The sequence below is a fragment of the Parasteatoda tepidariorum genome, chromosome 3 (assembly GCF_043381705.1).
Source record: "Parasteatoda tepidariorum isolate YZ-2023 chromosome 3, CAS_Ptep_4.0, whole genome shotgun sequence".
In the NCBI taxonomy this organism is placed as follows: Eukaryota; Metazoa; Arthropoda; class Arachnida; order Araneae; family Theridiidae; genus Parasteatoda; species Parasteatoda tepidariorum.
This window is the reverse complement of record NC_092206.1, coordinates 74423871-74441245: the sequence shown is the minus strand read 5'-3', so window position 1 is coordinate 74441245 and position 17375 is coordinate 74423871. Positions and strand designations below refer to the sequence as shown.

At 31.9% G+C, this 17375-nt stretch overlaps 1 protein-coding gene across 2 annotated transcripts in view; it reads left to right on the top strand.

Annotated features, from left to right (window-relative positions):
- Window positions 1–15499, top strand: part of LOC107446124 (uncharacterized) — a 52750-nt gene extending 37251 nt beyond the window's left edge. Inside the window, exons 3-6 of one of the 2 annotated variants that reach the window (XM_071178846.1) lie at window positions 7207–7235; window positions 9059–9247; window positions 10798–12250; window positions 12335–15499. In XM_071178846.1, the coding sequence (XP_071034947.1) occupies window positions 7207–7235; window positions 9059–9247; window positions 10798–12250; window positions 12335–13839 (3176 nt within the window). In that variant the 3' untranslated portion in view covers window positions 13840–15499. Of the gene's footprint in view, window positions 1–7206; window positions 7236–9058; window positions 9248–10797 lie in introns of both variants that reach the window. The other variant, XM_043039094.2, reaches the window with a different exon arrangement.
- The last annotated feature ends 1876 nt before the right edge of the window (window positions 15500–17375 follow it).

Sequence of the window (17375 nt, the reverse complement as noted above, 5' to 3'; positions counted from 1 at the left end):
ACATAAACTTTAATTTGTTCAACTTTATTTTTAAAACTTATCTTTAAAATTAAATATTGTCCGAAAATTACAATTATCGTGCAAATAGTTATTCGAAAAAACACCATACTTGACATTATGCAACCAATGCGGTTTGCAAATACTGCTTCATTAGGTTAGAAAATGCTTGATCAAACTATAACAAGTAATAAATGTAAAACGCCAGTACCTGTTTCTTTTCATCCTCTTCAAAAACTGTATTCATAAGTTCGAATAAACCCATGTTCCAACTTCGTATGAAATGCTGAATGATTCTTTATTGTCTTGCAGACGATTAAAAAAATTAAGAGAAAATAGTAAATTTTATTTTTTTTTAAAAAAACGTACATTTTTCAGAAAAAAAGAAAACATTCATTGGCGATACACAATTATTTACACAAAGAAAAGAATTCGTACTTGTAAAATATTATTCAAGTTAACATAAAAAAGGACCGTTAATCAAATCGTTCTTCCATTACTTCTACTGATTTCTTCACTTCAATCATGATCTCAAAAAGAAATAGTTCACGTGGTTAAAGAAATAGTTTTCCAATTTAATTTTTACCTTTTTTTATTTATTCTTAAAATTAGTTGTTAAAATTAAATACTATTTTAAATTCTCAATAATTTTAATTCCCATATCCAAACTTGAAAAAGGACTGAGCAATTTACGAATAATGAAATTATTTTTCTTAAAAGCAGTTTCGTAATATCGTTCTCACGACACAAAGTACTTTCTTATAAGCAGATGGCAACGTTCAATTATGAAGCCGGATAATTAATAAATTAAAATTGAACTACAGTTGGCAAACATCAAACCTTAACCCTAGATTTTAAGCAAATTGTTTAGAAACATCGTTCGTGCCTGTACATTATGATTTCTAAATTATTCATTGTTTTATACATATTGCAAAAAGAATATTGCAATATTTTCGATAACATTTTTAAAAATTATTCTCTCTTTTGCGTACTGATTAAATTTAATTACTGCATGATTATTAAATTACTGCTTTTCACACTTTGAATTCGTTGGCATAAGAGTTGATAATTGCTATTATTTTAATTTCACATCATATGTGTGAGATAATCAAACGATCACGAAAAAATAATTATAGTTTGAATGAGAAATCAAAAGATAACAGCAGACAATAGGCGCCATTTTTTCTTAATTTCAAAAATCTGTTGAATAAAGAACGTATGGTAAATAAATCTCGCGATATATGTATCAACAGTAAGCTACAAGCGTTATCTCTTGTTCTAAAGAAAACGTGGAAAAAGCAATTGTGATTAAAAAAAAAAAAAGTCGTGCAGACGATTTTATAACGTGACTAGTCAAACCTACGGAAACATTTTTATTTTTCTTTGCCCGCATAAACATCGGTCATTGGTTTATGCTAATTTTTAAAAGACACATCATTTGATTAAAAAATGAATAAGAAATTTACTATTCCATTTATTTGTTAATTAATCAATACTTTTTAAGTGTTTGTCATTTTTTCTCCCTTCATAATAATATTCTCTATTGAATAGACTCTCTATGTTATCTGAATAGATTGCTATCTCCAAGAAAGGGATAAAATATTTAAATTGTATTTATAATGAAGTAGCTTGTAAACGAATCAAAAATTGTATGCAACACCCCTCAAGTTCATGTTTTCTCCACTTTTTAATTATTATGTATTTATTGACTCCTAATATTGAACTGTTTAAAAACAAATGAAATAGTTCTTTATCCCTATTTATTTAAATGCAAATGGTAAAACTAGAAGTCGTTTTTTTTAAAAAAGATCTTTATAGACCTTAAATAATAATTGTGCATCTTTATCAAAGATACAATAAAAAATAAATCAGTATGGTATGATTGTGTGTCGTATAATATAATGATATGTTATATATAATGATATGTTATATATAATGATATGTTATATATAATGATATGCTATATATAATGATATGTTACATATAATGATATGTTATATATAATGATATGTTATATATAATGATATGTTATATATAATGGAATGTCAGATAAAAATGCTATAAATTTCAAATTACGTCATTTCAACCAGAATGTTTCCTGTTACATAACGCTTAGAGTATCTTTCCAAAACCTCAAATGGAGTCATTTAATGAAGTTTCGAACAATTTAAAATATACATTGATGGAGCATCACCCAAGAAATTTTGTTAAAAATTTTTTACTTGGGCTAGTCAGAAATACATTTCAATGAATACGAAAAACAAAGCATTTTACCTATGTTTACCTTGTTATTGGTCCTTATATTATATTTTATGAATTCATTATATGAAATCTCTAACACATTTGCTAATTGAAGGCAGGAAGTGTCAAGTAAGATTACTGATTACTTCACTGCACACTTCCTGAAATAAGATCCTTTCTAGACAAACGCGTGCCAAATTAAAAATAATCTGAAAGCGAAAGATAAATTGGGAGGAAACCGTGATTCGAAATATCGATTTCTTATTAGGAGTCATTTAAATAAGATAAATTTCACAATCGAATTATTATGTATCTATTAAAAACTTATTCTATCTGCTTTACTGCTCTTGTTCATAATATTGAATTGTAATTCTTATAATCTCAGATTGAAAATCATTAACCTCTGAAACACCTATTGTTGATACTTTGTGTTCTGACTGTCGGTTTTTAAAAAAATTATAATAGGAAATAGTTAAGGTTCAGAAAGCAATTAAATCACATCTAATTATTCGAAATATGTTAATGAATGAAAATCATAATAATATATTTTCGAAATATTCGCCATCAGCCGGAAAGAATAGTTAAGAGGATTTTCAGAGCTATCCGTCTGAAATTTTCTTCAGTTACTCTAGGAAGAAAGATTTATGTTCTGTCCCTGCAATTTTCTGCAAAAATTCTTAAAAAGAATTTTTTTTTTCAACCTTAAAATTTTTAAACCAATCAGAGTATTTAAGATACCCTGTATAGAAAAAAGATATGTTGAAAGATATGTATGTTAAAAAAAAAAAATAATAATTTAATTTTTTTTTTTTTTTTAAGTAATGACCAAACGCAAACATTCTAAGTTATATTTTTTATAACTAATAAATATTATTCATGCAAGTTATTAACAGAAACTATCTAACAATCAACTTTCTATCGGCGATTCCCATCATTTTTATGCTGGAATAATTAATATTCCTCGATTCGGTAAAATAGTTAAGTTTTGAAAGATTTATTGGTATTACACGTGCCCAATAAATTCTTAGATGAACACTTAAACATTTATGCTTTTTCTTTCATTTTGCATTGTTAGAAAGGGGGAAAAATCTCCCTCCTGTAATTTACTGATTTTGTTTCATTTAAAGTTTTAAAAAATTGGTTACTTCAAATGTAGTTTCAATTTTGATCCTTCAAAAAAAAGCAACTAAAATTTCAAAAACTATGAAGTATTTTTAAAAAATCTAAACTTTTCGCACTTTGCAATGTTTTTCTAACTAAGAATCCATGCAAAGCTTGTGACTAAAGTACTTTTTCAAATTGCATTTAAATTCTTTAAAAAAAGACTTTAACCAAAATCGACTTCTGCTTTTTGTGCTTTAATTTGCTCACTATTTGTGCATCAATTTGCCACCCTTTTCTAACTTTGTTCAATGTAAATTTACATAATTAACAGGAATAGATGTATAATACCTTAAGGCGCAATCAGATTTTTTCTTTCTTCCTCATTATAATGAATGATAATCTTGTTTTTCGGTAACGTAAGAACATGCGTACGTAAGTAGTATGAAATTTTTATAATTTTTGAGCTTTTTTATATACACTGATATTCAATTACATTTTTGTAGAAATTTGTCTGGATTTTGAACAAGCAGGATGAATTAAACAAATACTTTACTCACATCTGATTTTTCTTCTTTTTTTTAATTAAAAATTATGAATAATAGGCGTATTTTTCTATAGCATAATATACAGAATATACGTACTTAATTTTATTAAATTTGGAATTTAAGAAATAAAGACCATTGGTTTGCTTTGCCCAGTTGCCAGTTGGGCATCCAATTAGTTAGTTATTGAAATCTTATTGAATTAGACTGGGTGGGTATTGTAATCACGGATCTTAAACAGGAGGAAACTATGTCGGATTCTTTACAAAAATAATAACTAAATTTAGATCATACAATAAAATTTAAAAAAAAAAAAACATTTTAAATATTGCTTTTACCATTTCCTTAATCTTCTCAATTCTCTATATTTTTTATTTATTGCAATTTTTCATATCATTCTTCAGAGCTTAGAAAACCCCCAATTGATTTTAAGTGCTGCACTTAATTATATCATTCATAGCACAGTAGTTAGCACAGTTTCTTCTCTATTTTGTGACAGCAAACAGTAGCCAGATCAAACAATTAGAGCGATCGAAAAACACGTCTATCATTCGTCATGGCTGAAACAAAGAAAAAAGCAGATTGTGGCTAAAAGCATTTGACATCTACCCCTGGCAGGTGTTCGATCGTTGCCTTGAGCAGGGCTACGTTCCACTTTGGATAGTCTACCTTCACCATTCTTTAGATATCGAGAACTAAATGCCTTGAGACCAATCAAATATGCAAACACATGAAACGTTCTTTTTTTAAGTGAAAGTTGGAGTTGATGTAGAGCAGGGAAATTCATTTAGATTCACTAAAGTCTCTAATTATGATATAAGTGCTAGAATCAAAAGTGAATTTTGAAAAGAAATGGCAACATCGAATGTAGAACATAGAATTAAAAAGTGTATTAAAAGCGAATGTGTCATATATTGATAGGATTTTACATCTATTGAAAAAAGGATTAGCTTGATTTCGTCTACATAATACGCTTGTATTGATTGAACCCATTAATGCCGATCATACACTTTCAGATACAATTATACAAGAGAATCAATAAGCTCAGAGAAATTTTTTTTCGACAAAATTATTTCGAAAAAACAAATTTTTTGCAATTTTTTAGCTTTTAACCAGTTTTCAATTTTATAAATTTCAACAAATATCAAGTATTTGTGATAATGTTGTCGTTTCTACTTTTAGGCACTAAGCTAGAGTCAATTTCACTCCAGCTGAAAATTTTGAAGTTTTTTTTCTTTGTGTTTGAAAAAAATATATTCTCGAACCATTTTACGGGATTTGTTCCGTATGAGTATTTTTATATATACTAGAAACTTAAGAGCAAATTTATATCGGAAAATCGAATTTTTTGGATAATCGGGAAACGTTTTAAAATCGATTATTTAAAACATGAATTTTAAACTATATGTAAAATTACAAAACTGAATATTAATAATTGCAGTCGGGTGAGTCATAGCACTACCATCACATTCCGATTCATCACTGTTTGAATCAAACTTAACATGGTGATGAGACTGAAAAAAAATTTATATTCTTTTTCCTGATTGTTTAATGAAATTTTCATGTGACATCATCTTAAAATTAAAAAAAATAGCTTATATTCACAAAAAAGTATTCTGAAACTTAAGAATCAAACTGAAAAAAATCTAATCCATTAACATTAAAAATCCAAGAAATTATTACATTTCTCTGATTGATCCTAAGATTTGAAATGAATTTCTACATTTTAAAATAGCAGAACTCCACAGGAAGCTTCAAAAACCATTTCTAGAGATTATTACATGGAAATAAATTCGATTAAAAATAATCATAACTTCATGTCACGTCAGAATGACCTTAAAACCTCATAAAAGTGTTTAAAGTTTCACATCTCAATTTATAAAATTTATTCGAATAAAAAGTATCTCTGTTTCGATCTGTCTTCTTTGACCTCGCAATCTTCATTCACGGCCTTCAGTGGTATTTTTCACATGACCAAAAGAAACAAGGAAATCTGGCAATAAATTGATGAAGAGTAATAAAACGATAATATAAAAATAAAATGGCTCATACAATTTTGTCGAAAATAAACGTCCTCCACGGGTCTTAAATTTTTTTTTTTTTTTTCAGAAGGAGAAATATTTATTTAAATTTTTTTCACCTTTATCCATGGAACTTTGCTATTGTTTTCTATTTCCATGTTTGTGAAGGGATTTGTTTTGTAAGCAGATTATAGAATGATGTCAGCTGCATTCCTAAGAATATGTGCTGACCTTTTGAATTAAATTAAAATATTTAACTTGAAAGAACGACTGGATTAACTTCAAAGATGTTGTGTCTTTTTTTTCACAATGCGTGGTTTTTTTTTAAAGCTAGGATTCAACTTCTACTAGACAGAATCTTATTCGGCATAAATTCTTCCATGGGCAGAATCATTTTTGGCACAAAATTTCTCATAAGCAGAATCTCTTGCAGCACGGAATCTTCCATGAGTATAACTTCATCTGGTACAAAATCAGTCATGGGCAGTTCTTGTTTCATAGAATCTCCTATGGGCAGAGTCTCTTAAGATGCAGAATCTTAAATAAGCAAAAAATCGCGTCCCTGAACTTCTGTTGTCACATAACCCTGTCGACACTGTCTCTTTCAAAACAAATTCTCTTGATGTTGAAATCACTTCAAGAAAAAAATTACTTAATGATACATAATCACTCATAGGACAAAATCTCTTCCGCGGCAAAATCTCTTCCGGGGCAAAATCTCTTGAAGCACATGGTCTCAAGCTTTGCGCTCGGTGGGACAGAAACTGTCAAGGACCGAATCTTGTATAGTTAAAATATCGATGATTCAAATTTGTTTTTACTGAAATTTGACTTTGATGAATTTTTGCAGCCTCACCCTTTTTTTAACGCAAAATTATGCAATTTTACAAATTTCAAAAGAGATTTTAATATTAATAATTTTCAGTACTAATTGCCATTATATTTCTTTACTTTTAACTTTTAATGTTTGTACTATTGACAAACTAAGTTAATTTATTAAGTACAAAAAAATAATTTTTGTACGCAAACATTTTCATCGACAAAATTTCAAACAGCTTATTCATTTTGGTATCCAGAAATCATTATTTCCATGTTTTATTATCTTTAATACTTTTTTTAGTTTGTTTCTAATTATCTATTGAAATTGTTAAAGGTATTAAATTATTCTATAATAGCTACGCATGTATTTTAGTATATATGTCTTTTAATGTATTAAAATCATATGTCTAGTTTAAAATTTTAGCGTGTTTTTTCTTCAATTTTTAAACTAATTTATTAATTGTGTTTTTTGTTCCTTGCAGGTAACATCTATAGTCCAATAGTTAACTGTGTAAGTACAAATTTAATTAACTATTTTATTTTATTCTTATAGACTTTATTACGAAGTAGCAATAAAACAAAAATAATAAGAATTAAGAAATAAAATAAATGGAAGTAAATTTATGAAAAAATTGCTTAAGTATAGTTTATAATTTCTTGTTCGAGCTGAGATTTTTAGCTTTAGTAACATGACATAATTTAAAACTAAATAAAATGCATTTTCATTAAAAATACATGGTAATCACGATAGGGATCATACATATAATTTTCTTGAAGAACTGTCAGAAGGAGATAGAAATTTTTTCAAAAAAAATTTTATTACTTAAAGAGTATGAAAATGTGCCATGTTACAGTCTCCCAATAAACGTGTTTTTGTAAAATCTCGTGTGTAAGAAAGTGACATCTTCATTTTTAAATCGTTACTATTTATTGTTGTAAAAGGGTTTCTAACACGCTGGTAGTGAAAGAGATCGGCCAACTTACTATTGAGCGAATCAATTCAGCTAATTTTAACTTAGAAATTAGAGTAAGTGTGCAAAGCAATTCTATCTCTTAGCATTCATAAAAAAGTAAAAGTGTAAGAATTTGATATTTTTATTCCAGGACGTCTGTTGTAATTTAACATTGCGACTTTATTAAATTTACTAAGAAACTTGAAACAGAAGGAAAAATAATTGCACAAATGTTTCTGCATTTTTTTTTTTTTTTTGCATAAACACGATACTTTTATAATATGTGTATTTATATCTGAATTTTAGCCACAATGTTTTTTCAAAGCTAAAACTAGTTGTTAAGAGATAGAAATATTCACTTTGTGCAAAACATATGTGTACTACTTTTTTTGTAAAAAAACATCTTACATCATCGCAGTATTAGCCCGTTCCGAACAACTGTTGCGAAAATGCAACATTTTGTAACATGTTGAAAGCATCATTATAAAAAAAAATTGCACACTTATGCTCAAACTGATTTGGAATTTTCTAGTTCTAGCAACCACTTTGGTTTTAAGATATTTCAAATTAATAATTTCCAATAAAAATACCGATTTGTATGTTAATAATATATTATGGTAAACACGAATGCCTTTTCCACGATTAATTTAAGGAATCAAACAATTAACAGTAAATAATTCCAGATCAAAGGATACCATAGAATCAGTTTTATTGAACATGTTAAGCTGTAATTTTCCTGTAGTAATACCGTAAAATCACTGAATCACTCTGATTAAATAAATATTACTGTGAAAATTATTGTATTATATTTTACGGTAAAAATGGCTTTATGGATAATGCACTCCGAATTACCGAAATTCTGCATTTTTTACAGTATGGCCGACTTTATCTTCTTGAAGTAATTCGTGGGGCTCATTCATTCGGTGAACAATCATTCGGTTCTCTCACCACTAAGCTAAATTTCAACCCTTAAAACATAAATTTTAAATTCTTCTTAAATACTGACAGCAACTGTTTGAAATGCTTAGGCTTGCATTTTCGTTAAAATGTCTCTCCAAAAAGTTTTTTCTCCAAATATCTTACCACGATATTGTCAAATTGTTTTAAGTCTCCAACATGGTTCCCAGATTTCGGTTGAAAAATTTTATAGGAAAATTACTAAAGCAAAACAAATGAAATTAGGCTAAAAATTCCCTCTCAGCTGAAGTAAGTAAGTCAACAAAGAATAAAAAATTGTCAATGGAACAATAGTTTCATTAAACGTTTTTTTTTTCGAGGAAGAAAATTTTAAATATATATCGTATTTTATTTCTGATTAAAATCACGCAATATTTTATATATTTTTTTGGCAGCATTCTTACTTTTATTTTTTTTTCAACAGCAATCCTACAGCGAGGGTGGAGCAAGAGGTGATGCAGGTGATGCTGCTTCTCTTGGTTTCGATGGAGTACTCGCAAGGCACGATGGCTATGTGAAAGGCGAAACACCAACGATTCCTCAAACTAGCTTCAGTTGTTCAGCCCAGCCTTATAATCCTGGTCTTTATGCTGATGTGGAAACACAGTGTCAGGTAATGCAAAATAATTCAATATATTTTAGTAATTTTAGTCGTGTAGTTGAATGTGAACGTGTTTCACACTACTTCAGCTGCATAAAATGTACAAAATTACATTTTAATTTGTTCGCTTTGTAAATACTAGTTATATTTACGAAACAATACTACTTAATATTTGCACTTTTTTTAAATATAAGTGCAATTCGGAAACTGACTTCCGTTTTCCCGTAAATTGAAACCAGAATAGATTATTAAAAAAACTTTTATTTACATCTGAAGGATACCGTTGTGCACTTTTTTCTATACAGTCAGTTTTCAATATACTATTTTTGAATACAGTCGATACATAACCATTTCCACTCCCTTGCTACAAAGTTTTTCAAACTTGTCAAAACCTTCGGCACAAATCTCACCCATCTGTGAAGTTCGAAAAGCACTCCGAATATGAGTGTTATCTACAGCAATGTCACTATTAATCTCAGCAGATCACAATGATTGCTCTGGGTGGCTCTTTTAAGTTTCTTCATAGTATTGTAGTAAGCTGCTGATCTCGTTGTAAAACCATGTACTACAGTAGAACACATGTCAGGCAGTTCTATAGTCTGCTTGGTGCTACAATGGTAATGATTGAATCACAAATGCTTACCTCACGCCACAACGAAAATAAGTTTCTGAATTGCCTTCTTATGAGATCTATTTTCTAAAATCAGCTGTTGAAAATAGATTGTAACAATTTCTGTTCTACTTTGAAACCTAACTTAATTTTTCTTTTCACAAAATGTATTCCATTTTTTTCTACGTCAGCTGAGTTTCATACATAAAAGCATGATACAAGATTTTTGTTTCGCGCTTGTAACAAAATATGACTATTTATAAATTTTGAGAAAAATTGTAGAATTTATTAATAAATATAGGCTACCCAGTTAGCACAGTGAGAACCGTCATCGGTGTTCGGTGCCTCACGATGAAGGCAAGGCGTATAGTTGGATGGTGAATTTTTTGATTATCTGTTACAAGAAAACATTCAACGCTGCTCAGACTTTGGAGAAAGTGGACCATGGCAATCATGGAGTCATTTTTCATAAAGTCGAAGAAAATCTATGAATTTGATTAAACTCTTCTCAAGCGCTGAACAACAGAGAAGAATTGGGTAAAAAATGTCTTTTGAACAATCTACAATTCAGCAAAACTCCCCCTTAATATGGGAAAATGCACTCGTTAGTGGTTCGAAATCCAGTCTTATGCAATGTATCAGATAGTTTCAGAAACTGAATGATGAACTCAATAGCTATTGCAACATACATTACAAAAAAAACACTCTCTATATCGAGAAACTTAATCTGTTATATTCTTTTTCAATTTATTTGTGTCTAAATAAATGTATATTAAAAAAAAGATTTCGAAATATACGTCAATAAAGGTATGATTCAACTTTCATTTGTTATAATAAGACTCGAATTCTAGCAGTTCTCAAAATACTAACTCCAATTAATTTTTCAATTTTAATTTCACTATCTTTGCTGAGAATTATATACTTGTAATAATTGCTTTCTTTCTGTGTTTAGGTGTACCATGTTTGCTTCGAAGACCGTCAAGAAAGCTTCCTTTGTGGCCCAGGGACGAACTTTAATCAGAGAATTCTTGCATGTGATTTCTGGTACAATTTCGACTGTCAAAACAGTCCGTCATTTTATAACGTAAATGCTGATATTGGAAAAACTCCAGATGCAGTATTTAATGTAGGACAAGGCCGTGAACCACAACAGCCATCTTATCCAAATTTTCCTAGACAGCCAGAACAACCACCGTCTGGAGGATCTTTCCCTTCTCGAGTTACTGTTCCTCCACCACCACCACCAAGAGTGCAGCCTCCAAGACCTAATGAATATCAGCCTCCACAGCCACAACCCCCAAGAATACAACCAGATCAACCACTATTTAGGCCAGACCCTCCCCGACCTCAACCTAGACCTGAACCTCCTCGAATTCAGCCACAACCCCAACCTGAACCTCCTCGATTTCAACCTCGACCAGAACCTCCTCGATTTCAACCCCGACCTGAACCTCCAAGAATAGATGTGAAACCTCAATATCCTTCACAACCTACCGCTGTCGGTCAGGGTGGTAGAGTAACACCACAAAGACCATCTATTCAACAAGAAGAAGATTCTGGATACCAATTTGAAGGCAACAATCCTCAACAGCCTGAATATCTTCCACCACCACCACCACCCAGACCACAAACGCCGAGACCTGTTTTCCCACCAGTGGTATCTCCTCCACGTGTATCACGACCCCCTTTGACTCCCGCAGTTATACGCCAGCCTGAAGGCAGCATATCTCGTCCAAGAGTTCCTACATCTGATATTCGACCAGATTTCCATCCTGATTCAAATCTTAAAGGAAATGTTGATTACGTACCACAGCAACCTCGTCCTCCTCAACCTCCACGAATACCACAACAGCCACGTGTACCACAGCCAAGTCGGCCAGTTGGTACAGGTTATCCTAGTTATCCTGTTTCACAAAGACCTATTAGTCCTAAACCAGAACCACAAAGACCTGTGAGCAGACCTTATCAGCCTCCTCCAACACTGCAACAAGAACATATAGATACAGAATATATTCCACCACAACCAAAAGAGCCATCAAGACCTAGTACATCTTTTATTCCTCCTCCACCACCACCCCGTCCAATTCAACAAGAAGTTACTGCTGTTCAACCATCTTCAAGACCATACGTTCCTCCCCCACCACCACCCCGTCCAATTCAACAAGAAGTTACTGCTGTTCAACCACCTTCAAGACCCTACGTTCCTCCTCCACCACCACCCCGTCCAATTCAACAAGAAGTTACTGCTGTTAAACCACCTTCAAGACCATACGTACCACCTCCACCACCACCACCACGACCTATTCAACAGGAAGTGACTCGCGTTCAACCACCTTCCAGGCCATATGTTCCCCCTCCACCACCACCACGTCCTATTCAGCAAGAAGTAACTCACGTTCAACCACCTTCCAGGCCATATGTTCCCCCTCCACCACCACCACCACGTCCTATTCAGCAAGAAGTAACTCGCGTTCAACCACCTTTACCACCACAAAGACCTATTGATCCTGATTATGGCAGACCTCAACCACCAGTTGCTCCATCAATTATCAGAGAGCAACAAAAACCAGCAGTTGTACCTCCCAGTAGACCTCAGGTATCAGAAGGTGGAAGACAATCCCGTCCACCACAAAGACCTAAACCAGTTTTCCCACCTCCTTCAGATCATCCAAATGCCAATATTAAAGGAGGCCCTGGTTATCAACAACCTCCTCCCCAAATTCCCCGATTTGAACCTACCCGAATAAGCAGACCATCTGCACCCCAAGGCGTTAGGCCAAAGCCCGAGGTATCAGTAAATGCGGTAAAGCCAACTGGTGATAAAAGACCTAGTGCTACAGGAACTGGGGGATATAAAGTCCCTCAACAGGAAAGAATAAAGAAACCAAGTGAGCCACCAAAAGCAATCTATCAACCTCCAATTCAAGTCATAGATCATCCAAGAAGTGAAATCAAAGGCACTGGTTACGAGAGCACTGCCTCCCAACAGCCCCAGAGAATTAAATCACCTTCTACATCTTCGGGTGTTAAACGGCCCCAGCCAGAAAGACCCAGAGCACCTGTTGTTGTTTCTAGACCTCAACCACCTTCACTACCAGCCACAAATATAAAAACAGCAAGTAGAGTTGATAATCAAATTTATGAAAGACCAAGACCTCAAGCAGTAGGTTCAGGTCGCGTCAAAACTCAAAGTCCATCCCAAAACCGACCGGTTTCCCGTCCAACCTGCTCAGGTGGTTCAGGTGGACCAGGATGTCCTAGACCCATCGATCACCCTAACGCTAATATAAAAGGTGGTTCATACCCAGTGAGTCAAGAAAGAAGACAGCCGACAGGAAGCGTAAGAAGGCCGTCAGTCGGTAGAGGAGCTGGTGGCTGCTCTTCAGTATCTGGTGGTTGTGGTCGTCCAGCCGAACAAGAAATTATTCGCCAACCAAACTATGAACCACAACGCAGACCACAAGCAAGCACGGGAGTCAAGACAAAACAGCCATCAGTATCACAACAATCTGTAATTGCTAAGCAACCTAAGCCAGAATACGGAGATGGTTCAAGCTACACAAGAGGACCTGATGTTTATCCAAAACCTGGATTCGGTCAACCTAATGCCCCTTACCAACCTGTTTCGACTCCATCTAGAAGTAGCCATACAGTTAAAACGGCCTCTCCTTCTCAAAATACTTTAACACAAGCAGATAATAAACCAGATTACCAACGACCTTCAGTTGCTACTGGATCAGGAGGAGCAGTAAGGCCAGGGTATCCCAACAGGCAGATTCCAGGTCATCAACCACCTAATCAACCTCAAGTATTCCCTCATAGAGAAAACCCTGATCATCCTAATGAAAGCTTGAAAGGAAGTGGAGCATACAGGCCTCCTCCTCCAGCAGGTTTTCAAGGATCAGCCTCGGAGGTTCAGCCACAACAAGTTGCACCAGCACCTGAGCCTGAACCAGAACCATCAAAATTACTAGGAGATATTGGTGCAGAGTAAATAGCACTGAAACTAGCGAGAAAGCCACTCCAATGACCACTAGAGGGTGGTCAAGCCAACTGCAAATGAGTTCTTTACTTCCTGAACTTTAAAAAAAAGATCTCATCTGCGGAGAGTGGCTGTTAAAATCTAACACTTCAAATCGCACAAAAAATGTGTTTTATGTTTGTAAACTATTTTACTTTAATTATTTGTTTTTTACATTTAAATGATTTTTTTTACATTTTTGTTATCATAATCTTCACAGTTGTTTATTTTTTTTAAAAGAACAGATTTGTTGTTTCTTGGAAAAAATTATTAATTTATAAAATAAAAAAATTCTGATGATGTTTTTTAGGAGAAGAAAAAAAAATTTTAAATATGTTTTCTTATGATTTTACGATGATATTTACGATATTTGTTTTTCAAAAAATCGGCTACTCTTTGCATGTTTGTTTATTTTAAAAAATTGCTATTTGTTTGAAAAAAAGCTAATGCTTTGAATTATTTCATGGTAAAAAGCTTCATTAATTGTCATATAATTAACTTAATTTTTTAATTCTTGAAATTGTTATTAATTAAATTTATTTATTTATTTACAATAATTTTGAGTGCCTTTCTGAATCAAATTTTGTACTGTGATAGTAAAATGCAGAATGTTGTAAAAAATGGATTTGTAGAAATTCGAAAATATACATACTATTTAAGTGACGGATGATTAAGGAGAATTGTTGTGGCTCCTTGTACACTTTTATTAATGTAAATAATATTTCAGATACTTTTGTTTAATTTTTTGTAATGTCCATGTTCAGGCTTTGTTGTATTTTTGAAAAACAGATGTGAATGCTGATCTTTTTCTGGGGTTATTTGAATAACTTATTGTTAAAAATAGGTCCCTGCTTTTTTCTTCGCCGGTTCCTTTTTCACGCCAAACTAGTAATTTAAAATCATTTTATAATTTACAAATGAGCTCTTATGACTAAGTCAATTAACTGCTCGAATAAGTGTTCAAGTCATACCTGTATCAAAATAGTAGTCATTAAATAGTTGTTATTCATGAAAACTGAAAAATAGCAATTAATATTTGTTACTCACGATTTCTAAAAATAATTTTTAAACAAATGTGACTTGCAAATTTTAAAAGAAAGCAGTCATCAATTAAATATGTAGAACTGAAAAGATTTTAAAAAAAGTCAATAAATAAACATAAGTGGAAAAATTAAATTCATTAACTAGATGAGTTGTCGTTAAATGCTATGTAGACAAAAAATTAGTTGCAAGTTGTTAAAAAGTAGTCAAAAACATAGTCATCAAAATAATATGTGACGTGTGAAGTCAAAAAATAGTCATTAGAAATGTGTGTTTAGTTACTTTAAATGTTAAGTCATTCGATGAGGCTTCTAAAAATAGTCATTGAAATTCGTGATGATGAAAGAAAAAAAATAGTCATTAAAACACGTGGCTTGCGAAGAAGAAAGCAAATTGTTCCTTCATTTCCATAGAGGCTAGTCTGATTTCTGAAACATTTATGATTAAATTAATGGACACTATTGAATACAATAAAGTAATTCCACAGAAATCTTACTGCCCGTGGAAACACTGATGCTTCTGTCCAACATGTTGTGCTTTTTTGTATGTACCATGATGTAAAAGTCTATTAAAATGTTTTATATTTTTCTTATTCTTCTTATGTCTCAATTTTAATATTCTACATTCACGCTAAAAAAAGTAAGAATAATGCAAAAAGACAAGAGTAGTTCAGAGTCTTGCTAACAGCAATATGCTGGATCAAACTAAATCAACAACTATCATAGAAATTTCCTTCTGATCATACAATGAAATGCCCACTAATATTGCTATGCGCTTAACATAATGGTCCCTAAACAGTGATAGGGGAATTATATTTTCTTAGCGTTAACTGAACGCGTTGCATACGTGTAACTTTTCCAAAAAAAAATTTTTACAGTTGTTATATATTGAAATTTTAAAAAAGTGGTAGAAAGGATTTCATAAAAGTTGGAGCAAACTTGTCACCATAGCTACAACTTCAATTTAAAAGAAAATGCGCCCGATGATTGTCGTACTGATTACGTATATACGGAGTCATTTATATTTGCGGTAATCAAGAATGGATAATTTCTTCGAAAAACATAACAGAAATGAAGCAGTTTAGCTACCAGTTTTGTATGGATCGCTGAAATTTCAAAAACGTACAATGAGTTGAAGTTTTAAAGTGAAAGTACAGAGATGCCAACTGCTCCGGACACGCCAAAATAATTTTTAAAAAACGGTAAATAACTACAAAGTAAATTTTTCAAATATTTGACTATTTTTGCTTGCTTTTTAAAAGGTGTAGCATGCATGACATAAGTACTCATACTCATATGTGGTGGTTATCTTAGCATCAGCCCGGCCAGGGTCTCTAACTAATTCATCTGAGTGACATAAGTACTATAAAGTGGTGAATTGTATAAGCCTACGAATTATTTAGCAATAGTGGTGGATAAAAATCTACAAAATTGAAGAGTCACAATTGATAAACTACCACTTTAAAATATTTATTTGTTGTCCTGGGCAAGTTGGCATCTCTGAAAGTATCTCTCGTTTCATCTAAAATGAGACAAGTAAAAAAAATTAAAAAANATGACAAACAAGTTATAACTCATCATGCGTCTGCCATTGACCATATTTTACGTCAGGAGTAGAATCAAAGAATTATTAAGATCCTTGATTCGAATCTGGGTCATCTCATTGGAAGGCGAGCACCTTGCCCCTGGAGCCAATGCGGATTCACGGTTCTCTAAACCAGTCATGTCAAAGATACGGTGGTACAGGTTTTTGCTTCTGACATAAGTACTACATAGTGGTGGATTATATAAGCTTACGAATTATTTAGAAATAGTGGCGGATGAAAATCTACTAAATTGAATTTATTAAACCAAGAATAGCAATTGATAAACTACCACTTTAAAATATTTATTTGTTATCCTGGGCAAGTTGGCATCTCTGAAAGTATCTCGTTTCATCTAAAATGGGACTAAAAATATCATAACTCTTTTACTTCTGTTCTATTGAAGTGGGTGATTTATACCTGCCAACTTTTACTCCTTTCGAGATTGATTTTTCCCAGTAGTAGTAAAATGGAATTTAAATTACAATTTTAGGCAGAAACATTCGTTGTATTTTGAATAAGCTACAACAGAGTATCATGGCAGTATTGCTTATTAATATGTATGCTTAATTTTTTTTTAAAAAATTGGAGTCAAAAACATTATAAATTAAGTTTATAAATACAAGAAATATATACGAAACCTACATTTTACTAACACTTTAAATATAGAAATAAAATTTTACGCCAAATGCGTAAAAGTTGTCAGGTATGGAGATTGAAGTGATAACGATATAACAATTGATTTTTCTATTGTAAGCAGTAGTTATAAAAGCCGAGAAAATGCTTAGTATTTTTTGAAGATTATTGTAAATTGTTTTGAAGAATATTATTAGGCGTGCAAAATCACTATAAATCAACTTTGTTAAAAAAAATACAAAAATACTAA